Here is a 19,484-nt window from a genome sequence, read left to right on the forward strand (position 1 = left end):
AGATCCAGGGTCTTAAAACATAATGCCCCAAATGTGCAGATTTTAATGAAAAATCACTTGTTATACCAAGAATGAGGAAGATCTCAAACTGAATGAAAAAAGAGAATCAAATCAACAGATGTCAAAACTGAGATGATAGAGATGTTAGATTTTAAAGAAGTCCTCATAAAATTGCTTCAATAAGCAATTACAGGTATGCTTGAAACAAACAATGAAAAAAAAAAATAGAGAAGTTTCCACAAAGAAATGTAAGAGACAAAGAAGAACCAGATGGAAATTTTAAAACTAGAAAATACAATAAATGAAATAAACTCAAAGGATAGGTTCAACACCATAATAGAGAGGACAGACAAAAAGAATCTGTGAACTTGAAAATTGAACAATAGGAATGACCCAATTTGAATAACAGAGATAAATGAACAGAGCCTCAGGGAATTGTGGGAGTATAACAAAAGATCTAACACTGACGTCGTCAAAGTCCCAAAGGAGAGAGAGGGGATGGGGCTGAAAAAGCACCTGAAGAAGTAATGGCTGGAAGCTCCCCAAATTTGGCAAAACACATAAGCCTACAGATTCAAGAAGCTGAGTGAATCCCAAATGAGAGAAATCCCTTCAAATTCACACGAAGACACATTATAGTCAAATTTCTGAAAACTGAAAACAAAGAAAAAAATATTGAAAGTAGGAAGAGAAATAACACTTTACCTATAAGGAAAATTAATTCTAATGACAGTGGATTTCTCATCAGAAACCATGAAGGTCAGAAGGAAGTGGCACAACATTTTCCAAGTGCTGAAAGAAAAAAATCAACCATGTAAAAATATGCTACAGGAATGAAGAGGAAATCAAGACATTTTCAGATGAAGGAAGACTGGAAGAGAAGTTGTCACTAGCATACCTATCCTAAAAGAATGGCTAAAGAAAGTTCTCTGAACAGAAAGGAAGCAATAAAAGGAGGAATCCTGAGACCCCAGGAAGGAAGAAAGAACACAGTAAGCAAAAAATCCTCCTAAATCTAATAAGTGAGTTTAGTGAGGTCACAGGATACAAGACAATATAGATATAAGATTAATATACAAAAGTGAGTTGCATTTCTATGTACTAGCAACACGTGGGGACCAAAATTAAAAACACAGTGCCATTTACATTAGTATTATAACAATGAAATACTTAGGTATTGTCTTAGTCCGTTTGCTGCTGCTGTAACAGAATGCCACAGACTGGGTAATTTATAAAGAAAATAAATTTTTTACTTTCAGTTCTAGAGGCTGGGAAGTCCAAGTTTGAGGGGTGAGCATCTGGTCAGGGCCTTCCTGCTGCATCATGACATGGCAGGAGACATCACATGGCAAGATAGAGCAAACCTGCTAGCTCAGATCTGTCTTCCTATAAAGTCACCAGTCCCATCATGGAAGCCCTACCCTGATGACCATATCTAATCCCAATTACGTTCCAAAGGCCTTACCTTCAGTCAACATGAATCTGGGGATTCAGTTTCCAATACATGAAATTTAGGGGACATGTTCAAACCCCTACAGTGGCTGTACCATTTTACATTCCCTCCAACAGTACACAGAGGTTCTGATTTCTTGATGTTCTTGCCAACAGTTGTTATTTGTGATGTTTGTGGTTTTTGTTGTTGCTGTTGAGACGTAGGAGTTTTTTAATATGTTCTGGGTATTAATACCTTGCCAGAGATGTGATTTGCAAATATTTTCTTATGAAATTTTGGGGATGTATTCCAACCATAGCAAGTATAAATCTAATAAGACATGAACAGGACTCATAAGCTGAAAACTATCAAATATTGATTAAAGAAATCAAAGAAGATCTAAATTAATGGAGACACACAGTGTTGTTCATGTATTTAGATGATTCAATATAGGGAAGATGTCACTTCTCCCCTAATTGATATACACATTTAGCACAATTCCTATCAAAATCCCAGAAAGATTTTTTGTAGATACAGATTTAAAACTTATATGGAAAGGCAAAGGAACTGAAGTAGCTGAAACAATTTTGAAGAATAAAGTGGGAAGAATCAGTCTAAATGACTTCAAGACATGCTGTATAGCTACAGTAATCAAGACTATGGCAGAGGTACAGACACATAGATCAGTGGAACAGGGCAGAGAACCTAGAAGTCATCCCACAGAAATATGCTCAACCGATTTTTTTTTTCCACCAAGACATGAAAACAATTTAATGGTTGAAAGATAGGCTTTTCAACAAATACTGCTGGAGTAATTGGACATCTATAGACAAAAAAACAAAACAAAACCTTGATCTAAGTCTCACATCTTATACAAAAATTAACTCAAAATGAATCACAAACTTAAAAATATAAAACTTTTACAGAAAAAAGAAAATCTTAAGGATCTGGGGCTAGGTAAATCATTCTTCTTAAACTTTACACCAAAAGCACAATCCATAAAAGGAAAAAATTGATCAAAATTTAAAATCTTTTGCTCTGTGAAAGACTCTGAAGATGAAAAGACAAGCTGCAAAGTGGAAGAAAATATTTGCACACCTCATATCTGACAGATGACTAGTATTTAGAATATATAAGGAATATTTGAAACGACAGTAAAAACATCAAACCATCCAATTAGAAAATGAGCAAAAAACATGAGGCATCTCAACAAAGAAGATATACACATGGCAGGTAAGCACGTGAAAAGACGTTCAACATCATTTCTCAATAGGGGAATATAAATTAAAGTCACAGTGAGATATCGCTATATCCTATTGGAATGGTTAGAAATTTTTAAAAAGTGACAACACCAAATGTGGAGAACCAGATTATTCACTGATTGCTGATGGGAATATAAAATGGTACAGCCACTCTGGAAACACAGTCTGGCAGTTTCTTAAAAACGAAATGTGCACCTGCCATATGACCAAACAATTGTACTCCTGGGCATTTGTCCAAGAGAAATTAAATCTTATGTTTGCATAAAAACCTGTACATGAATGTTTTTAACAGTTTTATTCATAATCACCGAAAACTGGAACCCACCCAGATGTTCTTCATCAGGTATATTGTTAAACAAATTGTAGTACATCCATGCTATGGACTATATTACTCAACAATAAAAAGAAATAATGATACACACAAGCAACTTGGATGAATCTTAAAGGAATTACGTGAGTAAAAAAATGGCAGTACCAAAAGGTTACATACTGTATGACTTCATTTATATGACATTCTTCAAATGGCAAAATGATAGAAATAAAGATAGATGAGTGGTTGCCAGGGGCCAAGAAGAGAGGAAAGCAGGGAGGGGAGTAAGATGTGGCTATAAAAGGTCAACAGTAGAGTTCATTGTAGTGATGAAATTTTTCTGCATCTTGACTGTAATCAATGCCAATATCCTGGTTCTGATATTGTACTATAGTTCTGTAATATGCTACGACTGAGGGAATTGGGTGACTGGTACATGGAATCTGTATTATTTCTCACAACTGCATGTGGTTCTACAATTATCCCAAAATTTAAAGTTTAATTTTAAATAAGTCAAGATTTTTAGACTGCTGAATGATTCTATATTACATGTAAAAATTTGTATCATTGTATTTATAACAACTGCAAAATATAGTTATACTAAAAAAGATGTTAGAAGTTAACTATTGTGTTTCTTATGTTAGATTTATATAACAACTGAAATATATAGTTATATTTCAGTTATATATATATAACTATTTAACAACCGAAAAATATACTAAAAAAGATGTTAGAAGTTAACTATTATGTTTCTTATAATAAATTTAGTTAACGACAAGATGATGCAGTATGCTTGCTTTCTTAAATAGATTAAGATCACTATCAACTTTTTTTGCACCTTCTCATAGGTTCTTGACATGTTTAGGAGTTGAGGGAGGGGATGTGGGGCATGTGAAAATAGTTGTGGCACAAGTTGGGGCAGCTGAGACTCATCAACTGAAAAAGGTTACTTATCCACCCCAGGTACAATTATCTTAACTGATTTAACCCTGCCAACAATCTGCAAGGGAGGTGCTCTCGACATCTCCCATTTAGAGAAGAGGAGACTAAGATTCCAAGGTGGGTGTGTGGTTCGCCTGAGGTCCTGTGGCCAGTAAGTAGGTGCTGGAGCTGGGATTTCACTCTGGAGTGTGTTCTTTTAACCACTATGCCGACTTACCTCCCTCAGCCTCAGTTTGGCAGATGTTTTCTTAAGTCTTCTAATGAGGCCTAGATACCCCGAATCCTTCGGAGTTGGGAACTGGTAGGGTCCTGGCAGTCATCCCATAGACTCCCCTCATTTTATGTGTCGAAACTGAGGCCCAGAATGCAGGCATTAGGAAGCTCTGTATCATCAGCAAGAGCTGGCTTCCAGGCCTCCTGGCTTACAACCTGTTCTCCTACGGCTTCCATCAGAATCACATTTAAGAAGAAAATGAAGCTCTGTGCATGTGTCTGAAATGGCTTATTTCAGGAGAGGGACATGGTGAACCAGAGAAAACACAATAGGTATCAACTTAGAGACTTTTGGGTAAGCCTCCATTGACCTTCTCCCCTCCACCCCCATACCAGGAACACTGAGGATTTCATGGCAGTAAGTAAAGAATTATGTGAGTTTAAAAGCAGATTATCATCTCACCCCTTTGCACCCTTTTTCAAGTTAGTTTCTCGTTTTAGTGGCAAAGGCCTATTGACAAGGAGTTATAACTCCCATATATGAGGTTTGTGTTAGGCTGTTCTCACGTTGCTATAAAGAAATACCTGAGACTGGGTAATTTGTCAAGAAAAGAGGTTTACTGGGCTCACAGTTCTGCAGGTTTAACAGGAAGCATGGTGCTGGGATCTGTGTGGCTTCTGGGGAGGCCTCAGGAAGCTAACAGTCATGGTGGAAAGCAAAGGAGATGCTGACGTCTCACATGGCCAGAGTGGGAGCAAGGCAGCGGGAGGTGCCATACACTCTTAAATAACCAGATCTCAAAAGAATTAATTCACTAGCTCAAAGACAGCGCCCAGCCATGAGAGATCCACCCCCATGACGCAAACACCTCCTACCAAGCCCCACCTCCAACACTGGGGATTAGAATCCAACATGAGATTTAGAGGGGACAACGTCCAAACTATATCAGGGTTCAATTGCACAATTTGGTTCTGCAGTGGACAATATTTTCATAAAGATTTTGTTGTGAATGTTTTTAGTTTTCAGTTTTCACTATCAATTTATAGACAAAGCATCCAAACATTAATTGTAGTTACAGAATGGAGGTTGGGAGGTAGAGAGGTGGAGGAAGGGTTAGTGGTATTGATTTCTTCAAAAAACCTGAAGGGAGTTAAGAGATATTTAACATTTGAGGGGTCAAAATAGGTTTAGGGCTGTAGTTCAAATGGTTTAATGATAGAGGCGCCAGGCTGAGGCAGTATAGCAGAGTTGTTATGGGCACAAATCCAGAGCCGGACTTCCAGGGTTTAACTGCTTGCTCTGCCACCTTGAACTCAGCCAGATTACTTAAACTGTGCCTTGGTTTTCTCATCAAAACATGGGGCCAGTTATAGGTGTTTTTTCTGTTTTTGTTGTTTTGTTTTGTTTTGTTTTGTTTTGTTTTTTTGAGACAGAGTCTGGCTCTCACCCAGGCTGGAGTGCAGTGTGTGATCTCGGCTCACTGCAACCTCTGCCTCCCAAGTTCAAGTGATTTTCCTGCCTCAGCCTCCCAAGTAGGTGGGATTACAGGCTCCTGCCACCAAGCCCGGCTAATGTTTTGTATTTTTAGTAGAGACGGGTTTCACCGTGTTGGTCAGGCTGGTTTCGAACTCCTGACCTCAAGTGATCCACTTGCCTCGGCCTCCCAAAGTGCTGGGATTACAGGCGTGAGCCACTGCACCCGGCCATAATAGTTTTTATCTTATAAGGTTGTTCTGAGAATAAAATGAGTTAATACAGTGCTTAGAAGAGTATCTGAAACATAAAAATCATGAGTGTTTTTTATGATGCAGCAGCTGCTGAAGGAAAACAAAAGAACTCAAAATTAGCATTTCAATCAGCAGAGATTGGGAAGAGGGAGGTAGTAGTTTGAGAGTTAATTTTCTCATCTTTTAAAATGGGAGGTTAATAGACACTTTAAAGTTGACAAATCAAGAAATGGAAGCATAACTATCACAATGGAAGCAATTCTCAGAATTAAAAATAGATCTAGTTAAGTGTGGTTATTACTGGGGAATGAAGCTCTGGGAGACTTACTATTTTGAGTTATTACCATAAACATATACTACTTTTATTTATTATCAAATTTCTTGATGTGTAGTTAACAAATGATAAACCTCAAATATTTAAAATATGCAATTTGATAAGCTTTGACAGAAATACACACATTTAAAGCCATCACCACAGTTGAGGTAAACATATCCATCCTCCCAAAAAAAGACACATTTAAGCGTCTCAGTCTGAATAGTCTGTGTTTAGTAACTTATGTATAGACTTTGTCTTTTAGCTATATCATCACTTAATTCAGATACCTTTTAATGACTTCAAAGATTATTTTAATGATAATACAGTGATTTTTTTGAATCTGTATCATGCGATCTTATGCATTCTGAGTGAAACCATAAAGCTAGTAAGAACCTCCAGTGATTCTTTTCTGATTATTTGTTTTCATAGGACATTCAGTGGTCAGAAGATAGGATTTCAGACTTTGAAATGGGGAACAGAGATGGTTAAAATCTTCCCAGGCTATTACAACTATTTGCTTTTTAAAAATTCTGGCCATTCCCTCTGACCAGGGCTTTCTGAGTGTGTATGCTGCATGTTCAATTAGGATTCACAGGCCTCAGGCACAACAAGAATATTGTTGCTAAAATCAGTGTCCCTGCTGAATAAAGCTGGGCTTTCCCTCCTCTCCGGGAACAGCCACTTACCTCTTCCCGCGTGGAGCCCCCCTTTGGCCATGCAGCTGGTGCTGGGGCGGGGAGCGGGCACCCTCCTCTCAGTAGTGGCCACATTGGAGTCCCCAGTATGAATTGGAAATGTAATTTCAATAGAAAGCAGGTTAAGCTTTGCAGGTAACTCAGCTTTATGATACCATCAATGCAATATAGCTGACCTGTGCTTGCTCTGGGTCCAAGGTGGGGATTTCTGTGGTTTTTTGGTTTTGTTTTCCTGGGCTGGTTTGGGCATATAACTGCCTTTTTTTTTTTTTATCATTGGTTTTTGGGGAAAATGCATTCAGTATTCCAAATGGAAACTAATGAACTTTTTGAACACAGCCTGTTCACAATAACTTGTAATAGCACTTGACAGAAGGGGTTTGCGTTTAAGGTAATGTAGTTAGTCTTAGCCTAAGGGCAACATGTTTCTCCAAATCATAGACTTCCCTGAAAATTATAGGACAAATGTGTTAGGATTGATCTGATATTGAATGAAACTTAGAGGGCAAATGTGTTATGATTGATCTTGTTGGTTTTACTTAGAGGATTATGATGTTTCTTAGGGAATGGGCTGTTGAACTTAATGGCATCTTTCACAGGTCAATAGTAACATGTCCATGATGATGATATTCTGTATTTTAACTAACAGGTTTTCAGGAGGCCTGATATAAGGGTAAGGATATTTGGCTTTCAGCGGATGGGCCTCCTACTTGTGTGTGTCTGTGCTTTATCGAACACTTAGTCTATTTAGTGTTCTTTACCTTCTCACTGGTTTTTATGAATCACTCAGATCAATTTGCTCTGCTGTGTTATAGCTTTCAGTGTTCACTAGAAACGCTTTATTTGTTACAATGTTTTCATGTGCGATAAAAGCCAATGTGTGTGAGGGCGGGATGCTAAAATTGTTACCAGTGTGCAATACTGACTTTTGTTGTACTACATGAATTATGACCAAATGGATATTCATGACTGGGGTTATAAGGCTGGGGCTACTGAGGTCTCTTTTAATCTTGTTTATTGTGTAATTCATGCTACAGAATTTAGCAACTAAAAAAAAAAAGGTTAGTTGGCTGTCCTATCTAAGTAAGATTTCAAGTCATGTTTGTGTTTGCATGTTGAATCCAAAAAAGCAGAAGTGCTAATCTTGAAGCTAAATTTAGCAAAATCAATCCCAGTTACTATTTTTTAAAATACAGATATAGTAGGTTACAGCTTATATTTTCCTCATGATTTTCCTTCCCTTTATTTCAGAACATTCATAAAGCAAGACAAAGATTGGTAATGTGCATGCATTTAACAGACATTGAAAATTAACCTATTTCTATTCAAGGAAAACAATGTGGATTTTGATAGTATAATAACTTCAGTTTAAAAGTTTTAATCTTATTGAAGCCAATGAAGTAGTACAAAAATAAGCAAGCTAAGTCTTGTTATTCTAGCTGGTTTTCCTTTGTTTAGTCTTGTTTTCATCATGTTTTCTTTTGCTTGTGGGAATCATTTTCTTTCATTGATTCACATTGTTAAATATTAGTGCTTGGCTTTACACTTGCATGAACTTTGAAATGTTGTATTTTTTGTTCATTGAGTTTTCTGTTTCTAAAAACTTAATTATTCGATTTTCTTTATATTTAAAAAATGGAAATTTCAAAAAACTGGCTGCACTGAAAAATTACACTGCCTTGAAGTATGCTAAACTATACCAACTGTGTACTAAATTCAATCTGATGATAAAATATAAAAGTACATTAAGGAGTTATTGTACTTTATTGACAAAAATGGAAGGTGGGAAATAGTAAATTCTTTTAAAGCTTTACTAGTTCTTCACTGGTTGCCTTTGTAAAAACGATAATCATTGCAACCAAAGTTTCATGAAGCAAAAATATATATAGGCTAAATTTTAATATTTTTAGCCTCGGAGACTTGATAGAATTTTAAAAAGAGATTACAATCTTGTCATCTTCAGTATTCATATTCTTTTTACCAGCTGCTGAATAAAAAGCCCAATTTTTAAAGTTTCAAAAAATAATAGATTCTATAAAGAAATTAAGAACAGTATACCTTTAAAGGGATTGGAAAAAATTAAACATGTGTGGCCTTTTAGCTGTTTCTTGGAAGTGCGTTGATAGAGTAATTAGAAATATTTAATATGATATTGAGTTATAAATCACAGAATTTAATTAGCAATAAGCAATAAGAAACAGACATGTATATATATGTGTGTATACACACACACACTCACACACACACACATATATATATAATCTCCAGCATGTGATATATGCATGTGTGCAGTGGAATTGATCCCTGAGCAATGTAATATGAATACTTACTGTGTTTAAAATACATGTCTATAAACTGCCTTTGTATTTTGGCTTGACTTTGCCCTTTACCAGTTTTCTGTGGTATGCTTTATTTTCTGTGAGCACATTATGTGCCTGTTATTTTGTTTCTTTGCTATATGCTGTCTATTGCTTGGTTTTGAAAAGACAGTACATTCTTTGAAATCCATGATGTTTGTTTGCTTTTCATTTTTCTACCCCAACACAAACACAGAATAGATACTCCATTTTAGGCTGAGGATGCTATAGATGGCCTACATGTTATTTCCTTAACTCCAAGGGGGAAAATGTTGTGATTTGCAAAGTCATGAAAGGTGTGTCGACTTTTACATGCTTACTGTCTCCTTAAAAAAGAAATTCTGTCCTTTCACCTGTCTGTTTGCACGTGTTTCTCTTTCTCCTCTTTGCCTTTTCTTGTCCATGCACCTGGTGCTGTGCAGGAGATTCAGGAAGAACACAATGGCTACCCTTCTGAAGCTGAAGCTGATCAGGTGGCAAGTTCTACGTGTTCATCTGTTTGTAGCTACAGATCGTGTATTTAGAAGCCATTTCATTCTAGACTTCTAGATAATAAGCAAAGCTTTCCAGATGCCTCTACCACAATAGTAGTGCCCTCCTGTCCAAATTTGGTAGATTCCATATGACATTATTTGCAAAAATTGGTTTATCCAACATTTTGTCAACTAGAAATTTGTTTGTCTGTGTTTCTTGGTTTGCCCAGATAGGGTTATTGATGGGGTTAATGACCCTCCATCATGGTAGGATTCTGCAGTGCCTTTACATAGACATAGAGGGGACAGATACATATGCTAAGGGTGCTCCTTGAGGGTGCACACTTTGCTTTCTTCAAATATGCATGATCTATGCCCAACACAGTACCTGGTACCATGTAGATATTTGTGGAATTGGTACATATATTAATCAGAATACAAAATTATTCGTAGAGTATTCTTGAGTGCTTACTCTGCTCAGTACCTCTAGACCCTCTCTGGAGTCTTTTAAAGCTGCAGTACTTTCCCCAATGCTTATGTGAAACAAAGAGAAGAGCAGCTCCAGGGATGCGTGGCATGCCCCAGGTGCTCAGCTGCACCATTGTCCACCATCATCCAGCCCCACTCTCCTTTGGTGACCCTGGAAGCAACTTGAAGAGCCCAGTTTGAAAGCCACTGCTTTTGGCATGCAACCATTATATAAACTATCCACTGGCGGCTTGGATTCAGGCTGAGGAGAAAAGTAGCAGAGAGGCCAGGGTTGTTGGGTGGGCTGGAGCCCTCAGGAACAAATTCAGGGAGCTGGCAGACTTCGGCTAGACCTTCAGGGTCACTGGAACAAAGTTGGGATGAGGTCATCAGAGGGAATTCCCCAGCTGGGCAACACTTTGAGCCATGGCACCAAGAGGAATGGGTGTGTTTATGAAATCAAATTTAGTTCATAAGAATATTCCATCCTTTGATTGTGCTGAACATGGGTTGGATAAATCAAGGGTCAAATCATGTCCTGTGCAACCTTGTAGTTGCAGTAAAAGCTTAATGTAGCACAAGTGTGAGTCCCTTCTCCTAACAGCAGCTTCATAAAGGGAATCTACTATACTCACCAAAGCAAACAAAAAAACCTCCAAGCTTTTAAAACTCTTCTCCTCTTGAGTTTCTATGCTAAAGCTAAATGTGTTTCTTTTACAAAAGGAATCTCCTACGGGGTAATCTGAAGCAATTGGGTCACTTCTTTGTTTTATTCCAATAGTTGTTCTTTTTTGCCATTTAAAAAGCATGTCCCAGATTTATCAATTAGAGGTTTGCCTTAGTATGTCTCACTGACATATAAATGCACGGAAGTTTCAAGCCAAACTTGACATGACTATGGGAAGAGAAGAGAAATGCTTGATTTTCAACTTCTATCTTGAGAGCATTGTGTATTCTTAAAATGGTCCTAATCACCTCTGTCTCCTATATGCAACATTTTATTAGCTAGTCCTGGATTGAGGACTTTAAAATCTTTGATGTGGCTTGCTCTAAATAGAGAGAGTCATACCTTTCCTAAGCTCCTCCAGATTCAGTTGATTAAAGCAGCTTGCTTTAGTAATTATATTTCAAAATAATCTATTTTCACTTATTTTTAACATATAAGAAACTTAAGTCTGTATAATACATGGTAATATTTAGCCATTAAAATAGGCTTTAACACTGTAACATTTGAAGTAATTTAAAACTCTGATATTGATTAAAATAGCTTTCTCACTTCGTGAGATGCTATACAGTTAGTCACTAGTTCAGGCAATAAAGCAGAGTTTCAAATTAAGGCTTCTAAGATTGGAGATCTTTTAGTGTTTCTAAAACCAGACATTTATAAGTATACCTGTTAGTTTATGCTTTATTGCATAAAATATATTTCCAAAACAGATGTGAGTATAAAAATGAATCCATTAATCGTTCTCCACACCTACCCTTAATGTGTTTACTTCCAAAAAATTTTGGCAGAAAATGTCTTTAAAAACCAGTCTGGGCTAAAAATTTGAATTGAATTAACTGTTTGGAGGTAACGATGATTCCTAATCTATATTATTTTAACCATGCATCTTTTGATAAGGAGGAGGATGGACCATGTCATTTTGTGGTCTCCCAGTAGAACTAACATAGCCCTGACCAACATTTAACATTGAATTTGTTATTTATAGTTTGGCTTTCTTCCCTGTATAAAATTTGATGAAACTACTATGTATAGTATTTCTAAATTGACCTTTAGTTCCTTTAATAAAACATAGTGAAATATTCTTGTAACTATGAAAATAATTACTATTTTGAATTTTCAATAATTTAGAATTATAAAAGACATCCATTTAAAAATATTTTGCTTTACAAAATTATGCTGAAAGCGTAGTATTATTCGACCTATTTTCCACTGAACACTAGTGGCCTCCGATGTTAACAGGTGGAAAAAGCAGTCCCGATCAAATAGGTATGAGAAATGCATTATACTGTGGCGCCCTCTTGCGGATTCGGTGTGCATTGACACACTAAAGATGTCTCACTAAAAAAAGCAGATGAGGCCGGGCGCGGTGGCTCGCGCCTGTAATCCCAGCACTTTGGGAGGCTGAGGTGGGCGGATCACGAGGTCAAGAGATGGAGACCATCCTGGCCAACAATGTGAAACCCCCGTCTCTACTGAAAGTACAAAAATTAGCCGGGCGTGGTGGTGTGCGCCTGTAGTCCCAGCTACTTGGGAGGCTGAGGCAGGAGAATTGCTTGAACCCGGGAGGCAGAGGTTGCAGTGAGCTGAGATTGTGCCACTGCACTCTAGCCTGGCGACAGAGCGAGACTCCATCTCAAAAAAAAAAAAAAAAAAAGGAGAAGAAAAAAAGCAGCTGAACTTGTTTTGCTTAACCCAGCATTTCCCAAACTTTTATTTATTTATTTATTTTTTAAGACCTATTCACATCTCTTGGGAAAGTAATGCTCTATGAAATACAGCTTTGGAATTGCTGGGGGTTTTGATCACCTTATTCTTATTCATGACGCATTATGTCAGAGATGCCAAGGAGAAAGTGACTGGTTTCCTTGGCAGCGTCTCACAGGGTGGCGGTACCTTGGAATAGGCCCCGAGTTCAGGCTTTGGTCCCTAGCTTTGTAGTTCAAGAACACCATTTTCTCACCTCCCCTCAATTATCTGGCACTATCCAACCAAGCTCACAAGGGAGTGGCTACTGGGCTGCAGTGCCAATCTGCTAATTTAAAAACGTGGGCGTGTATTTTTCTGGCCATCTAAGGTATCCTTTTCCTAGCATCATTGTAGCCAGGAAACCTAGTAAATCATTAGCAATTTTCTTGGTGAGTATGAAATTACTGCAAAGTAAATTGTCTTGAGACATGCCTGACGAAAACACCCTGCTCCGCAGCGGGGATTGGAATACTGTTGCCTGCCAGATGAGAGCACACTCTCTCATGGCCTGGATTGGGTGAACACTGACAACTTCACTCTTCATGTCCCTGGTCATACGCTTTGTGCATGCATGTCCGTGTGCACGAGCACACACAGACACACACACACATAGCTGGGCTGCAGTAGCAAAGCCTAGGCCTTTCCTTAGTTGTGTACTGTACCGAGACTATTCTCCGGTTATTTTCATTAGACTTCTGGCCTTCCCAAACTTTCTCTTAGGCTGGGTCATTTCTCCAGTTAGCTAAGCACCTATAGCTCATGTTGGTTTCATTTGTATTAGTTTCATGCTCAGAAGGTAACCTTTTTCTGGCCTTATTTGCAAATTCTAGAGACACCTTTTAATAGCTATCTGTGTAGTGATTACAGTATCTTTCTGTCATGTCAAGCCATTTCTGTATTAATGCTTCCTAACTGTGAAATTTAAATATGTTGTAACAATTTGCTAGAATATGCAGCATGGTGTCTTGTGATGCTAAGCTTTTAAGTTGTCTTTGAAGGGGTTGGGTGCTTATTTTGCACGCTTCTGTAGCCTTATAGTGACATCACAGAACACCGAAATTCTTCACAGGTATACGGAAAGTGAGATTTACTCCCGTTTGGTGTCTTTTTTTTTTTTTTTTTTTTTTTTGCTAGGCTCTAAGGGATGGAAATAAGCTGGCACAGATGGAAGAGGCTCCACTTTTCCCAGGAGAATCAATTAAAGCCATTGGTAAGTTTAGTGTGTACACTTTGCTTGTTGAGATCCATAAAATGAAATGGCACTTAATTTGCAAGTGGAGGTGATGTGTGTGCTGGAGATCAGCCAGACCAACTTAATTAGGGGACAAATGGACTAGATCTATTCATCCTCATTAGTGTCATCATGACCTAAGAGATAGAAGACTGCAGAGGATCCCGTTAAGTTCCAATTGAGTATTTGATGGCGTTCCCAACAGAAGAGGGGCCTGACTTTTCCTGGTGAACTGAAAGCTGATTAGACACTCAGTGTAATGTCAGTTCACTGCTTTGTTGGAATCCTTCAGTATAAGGAAAATTTATCAATAGGAGATCTATATCATGTTTTAATAACAGTTTTGAGAACTCAGCAAAGAAATTTTAGTGGTTTATCAGATCCCAAAAAGTACAATTTTGGTGCATGGCAAGGGCTTGTGTTGCCATCCTGGCTTTTAAAGGTGATGGCATGAGGGCTCCCATATCCCTCCATGGTGTACTGCCAGGCCTTTCAGGGAGTAGTTGATTGTGCCATGGGTGGATGGGAGGGGCAGCTGGATGCGACCCGTTCATCTCATCACTTGGTTGGGTTGGACAGTCCGGTTTTCTAGACTGCTTCCTTCTTCCATCATGGCTTTCTCCCAAAGAGGTGCACTCAGTCTCAGAGTATAGTCATCTTGTGCCAAGAATATTTGAGTAGCGGGGCTCTCCCACCAGATCCTCCAATCAATTATTGCTGCTGAATATCCTAGTCTGTGTCTGTGGACCATGCTTATCTTGTCCTTGGTTTTGAAATTCTTTATTTCCTTGGGTTCTAGGACTTCATTCTATCCTGGCAGTCCTCTGGCCTCTTTGTTCCTTCTCTGGGCGTTCTTCTAGCTCTGCCCTCATACTGTTTTCTTAATGATCTGTTTAAAATGCAGAGGTAATTATGTCATGCCCCTGCTTCTTCTTCAGACAGTAAACAACACAGGCGTAAAATGTAAAATGTGAAGAGGTTGTTTTTCACTTTAGTTTTATAATTTGTCAGTGAGTCAAAGTGAGCTCAGAAAAGATTAGAGCTCATGTAGGCGATTGACAACTTTGCACATCAGATACATATTTTGAATGAGCAGGGAGCGTTATAAAAGCTTGGATTGCAAGCTCACAGTTGTTGTAGTAAGAAGAGAAGGCTTCAGTGGATTTAGCTGCGGTCCTGGTGCTCTTTTTCTCCCATTTTCTTTTCCTTTCACTCTGGAAACAGAGCTCAGAGAGAGAGAAACTCCTGCCTGGCCCCACTCCAATACGAATTATTGGAAATATCTTAGAGTTAGATCTTAAGGACATCTGCAAATCCTTAAGTGATGTAAGTATGCTTTATGCTCCTCTGGTGGCTTGCAAAGGGTAAGTAAATTGACCCTCTACTTTTTAATAAAATATATTCCTGGAGGCAAACTATTTAAATAGGTCATTGTGAAGTAAAGTACTCCGTCTAGAGTATTACTTCAGTTTGTCATTGTCAGAATGTGAAGAGTTTTGACACAGTGTACACCTGAGAAACCATCATTCACAGTCAAGGTAACAAACATATCCATCACCTCCCAGAAGTTTTCGTTTCCTTATTGCCCTTTATAATCCCTACTTCCTCTGCCTTCTCCACCATCCCCAAGCACTATAGGCTAGCTTATGTTTTCTAGTGTTTTATGGAAATATAATCATAGAGTATGTTCTTTTTTTGTCTAGCTTCTTCAAATCAAATAATTATTTTGATATCCATATTGTGGCATGAGTTAACAGTCATTCTTTTTTATTGCTGGATAGAATTCCATTATATGGCTACATGACAGTTTGCTTATCCATTCATCTGTTGGTGGATATTTGGGTTGTTTCTACTGTTCGGCTGTTACAAATAAAGCTGCTGTGAACACTAATGTACAAGTCTGTATGAGCATACCTTTTCTTTTCTCCTGAGTAAATACCTAATAGATAAGTGGCTAGATCATATGATAGCTATACAGTTTCTTTAAAAAACTGCTAATGTGTTTTCCAAGTGGTTGTACCAGTATACATTTCTAGTAGCCGTATATGAGCATTCCAGTTTTCCCCTTCCAATTTGAATGCCTTTTATTTCTTTTTGTTACCCTATTACTCTTGATTGAACCTCCAGTATAATGTTAAAGAGAAGAAGTGAGAGTGGACATTCTTGTCTTCTTTCTGATCTTGGGAAAGCTTTCAGTCTTTCACCATGAAGTATAATGTTAGCTGCAGGTTTTTACTATAGATGCCCTTTATCATGTTGAGGGAGTTCCTTTCTATTCCTAGTTTGCTGTGAGTTTTCATCAGGAATTGATGTTAGATTTTCTCAAATGCTCTTTCTGCATTGATCGATGTAACCATGATTTTTCTTCTTTAACCTATAGTATCCTGGGTTACGTCAATTAATTTTTGATTGTTAAATCAACCTTGCATTCCCAGGATAAACTCAGCTTGCTTATTATGTAGTATCCATTTTATACATTTTTGGATTTGGTTTATTAAAAGTTTGTTTAGAAGTTTTACGTCAATATTCATTTATGAAAGATATTGGTCTGTAATTTTCTTGTAATTGCTTTGTCAGGTTTTGGTATCAGAGTAAAGCTGGCTTCATAGAATGAATTGAGAATTATTCTCTTCCTTAGTTTTCCAGGATAGCTTATTTCTTACTTAAATATCTGGTAGAGTTTACCAGTGAAGCTGCTTGGACTTTGCGTTTCTTTTGTGCGAAGGTTTTTAACTACAAATTTAATTTATTTAGTAGTTACATGACTGTTTAGACTGTGGTTTTCTTTTGGGTAAGCTTTGGTAGTTTATGTCTTTCCAGGATTTTGTCCATTTAATCCAAGTTGTCAAATTATTGTCGTAAAGTCATTTGTCATATTTCCTTACTCTTTAATATCTGTAGAATTTGCAGTGACATCTTTCTCATTTCTGATATTATTAATGTACATGTCTTCTCTTTTTTGTTTTTCTCATCTGTCTGGCTAGAGGTTTATTAATTTTATTGATCTTCTCAAAGAGTCAGCTTTTGGTTTTATTATTTTCTTTGTTTTCTGTTTCATTGATTTCCACTCTGATCTTTATTATTTCCTTTCTTCTGCTTACTTTGGGTTTAATTCACTCTTTTTGTAGCTTTTGAGGTGGAAACTGTGGTCATTTATTTGAGATTTTTGTTATTTTCTAGTATAGGCATTTAGATTTTCCTCCCACTGCTACTTTAGCAGCATTTCATCAATTATGACCTTGTGTTTTTATTTTCATTCAGATCAAAATGCTTTTGAATTCCCCTTTTGATTTCTTCTTTGACCCTTGAGTTATTTAGGAGTGTGTCGTTTAATTTCCATATATTTGTGAATTTCCCAAATTTTCTTCAATTATTGAGTTCTACCTTCATTCCTTTGTGTTAAGAAAACATACTTTTTATAACTTGAATATTTTTATGTTCATCAAGGCTCATATTATGTCCCAGAATATGCCCTGTCTTGGTAAATGTTCTATGTGCAGTTGAAAAGAATGTGTTTTCTGCTGTTGTTGAGTAGACTGTTCTATAAATGTCAATTAGATTTTGTCGATCTGTATTCTTAGCCATCTTCTGTCTATTTCTACCAATTGTAGAGAGAGAGGTTTTGAAATCTCTGACCATAATGGTGGATGTGTCAGTTTCTCCTTGCAGTTCTATTAGTTTTGCTTTATGTATTTTGAAGCTGTTATTAGATACATACATGTTTAGGATTCTTACATCCTCCTGACGAATTGACCTCGTTATTATCATGAAATGACCTTTATTCTTGGTAATATTCTTTGCTCTGAAATCTACTTTGTCTGATATTATTATAGACATTATAGCTTTTAAAAAATTTTACTAACATGATATACCTGTTTTCATCCTTTGAATTTCAAACTATTTGTGTCTTTATATTTAAGGTGAGTTTCTTTTAGGCCACATATAGTTGGTTCTTTCTTTTGTCTCCAAACTGACAATCTCTGCCTTCTAATTGGGGTGTTTAGATCATTTACATTTTATATAATTAGTAATATAATTAGGTTTAAATCCACTATCTTGATAATTGGTTTTTATTAGTCTCATTTATTCTTTGTTCTTTTTTCCCTCTTTTTATGGTTGAATTGAGTACTTTTGTTTTAAACTTTTTTTATTTTTTTATTATTATTATACTTTAAGTTTTAGGGTACATGTGCACAATGTGCAGGTTAGTTACATATGTATACATGTGCCATGCTGGTGTGCTGCACCCATTAACTCGTCATTTAGCATTAGGTATATCTCCCAATGCTATCCCTCCCCCCTCCCCCCACCCCACAACAGTCCCCAGAGTGTGATGTTCCCCTTCCCATGTCCATGTGATCTCATTGTTCAATTCCCATCTATGAGTGAGAACATGCGGTGTTTGGTTTTTTGTCCTTGCGATAGTTTACTGAGAATGATGATTTCCAATTTCATCCATGTCCCTACAAAGGACATGAACTCATCCTTTTTTATGGCTGCATAGTATTCCATGGTGTATGTGTGCCACATTTTCTTGATCCCGTCTATCATTGTTGGACATTTGGGTTGGTTCCAAATCTTTGCTATTGTGAATAGTGCCGCAATAAACATAACGTGTGCATGTGTCTTTATAGCAGCATGATTTATAGTCCTTTGGGTATATACCCAGTAATGGGATGGCTGGGTCAAATGGTATTTCTAGTTCTAGATCCCTGAGGAATCGCCACACTGACTTCCACAATGGTTGAACTAGTTTACAGTCCCACCAACAGTGTAAAAGTGTTCCTATTTCTCCACATCCTCTCCAGCACCTGTTGTTTCCTGACTTTTTAATGATTGCCATTCTAACTGGTGTGAGATGGTATCTCATTGTGGTTTTGATTTGCATTTCTCTGATGGCCCTATTTTAGGTACATGTGCATATAGGTAAACTTGTGTCATGGTAATTTGTTGTACAGATTATTTTATTACCCAGATACTAGGCCTAGAACCTAGTAGATATTTTTTCTGATCCTCTCCCTCCTCCCAACCTTCACCTTCAAGTAGGCTCCAATGTCTGTTGTTCCCTTCTTTGTGTCTGTGTCTGTGTTCTCATCATTTAGCTCCCACTTATAAGTGAGAACCTACAGTATTTGGTTTTCTGTTCCTGTGTTAGTTTGCTAAGGATGATGGCCTCCAGCTCTATCCATGTTCCTGCAGAGGACATGATCTCATCCTTTTTTATGGCTGCAAAATTCCGTGGTGTATATATACCATATTTTATTTATCCAATCTGGCATTGATGGGCATTTAGATTGATTCCATGACTTTGCTATTGTGAATAGTGCTGCAGCAGACACACACGTGAGTGTGTCTTTATGGTAGAATAATTTATATTCCTTTGGGCATATACCTAGTAATGGGATTGCTGGGTCAAATGGTAGTTCTATTTTTAGCTCCTTGAGGAATCACCACACTGCTTTCCACAACGGTTGAACTAATTTACACTCCTACCAACAGTGTGTAAGCGTTCCCTTTTCTCTGCAACCTCATCATCTCTTATTTTTTTTTTTACTTTTTAATATGATAATAGCCATTCTGATTG

General features: G+C 37.4%; 1 protein-coding gene across 10 annotated transcripts in view; it reads left to right on the forward strand.

Moving 5' to 3' along the window:
* Positions 1-19,484, forward strand: part of MTMR1 (myotubularin related protein 1) — a 71,368-nt gene that overhangs the window by 11,401 nt on the left and 40,483 nt on the right. For 3 of the 10 annotated variants that reach the window (XR_010154668.1, XM_063803984.1, XM_063803986.1), the window contains exons 3-6: positions 7,548-7,571; positions 8,150-8,176; positions 9,678-9,728; positions 13,804-13,879. Coding sequence is in view for 8 of the 10 variants with exons in the window: in XM_063803984.1 (XP_063660054.1) it covers positions 7,548-7,571; positions 8,150-8,176; positions 9,678-9,728; positions 13,804-13,879 (178 nt within the window). In the remaining 2 variants the exon portion in view is untranslated. The remainder of the gene's footprint in view (positions 1-7,547; positions 7,572-8,149; positions 8,177-9,677; positions 9,729-13,803; positions 13,880-19,484) is intronic. The other 7 variants (XM_016944420.4, XM_063803987.1, XR_010154669.1 and 4 more) reach the window with 5 other exon arrangements.

The sequence above is a fragment of the Pan troglodytes genome, chromosome X, assembly GCF_028858775.2.
Source record: "Pan troglodytes isolate AG18354 chromosome X, NHGRI_mPanTro3-v2.0_pri, whole genome shotgun sequence".
NCBI lineage: Eukaryota > Metazoa > Chordata > Mammalia > Primates > Hominidae > Pan > Pan troglodytes.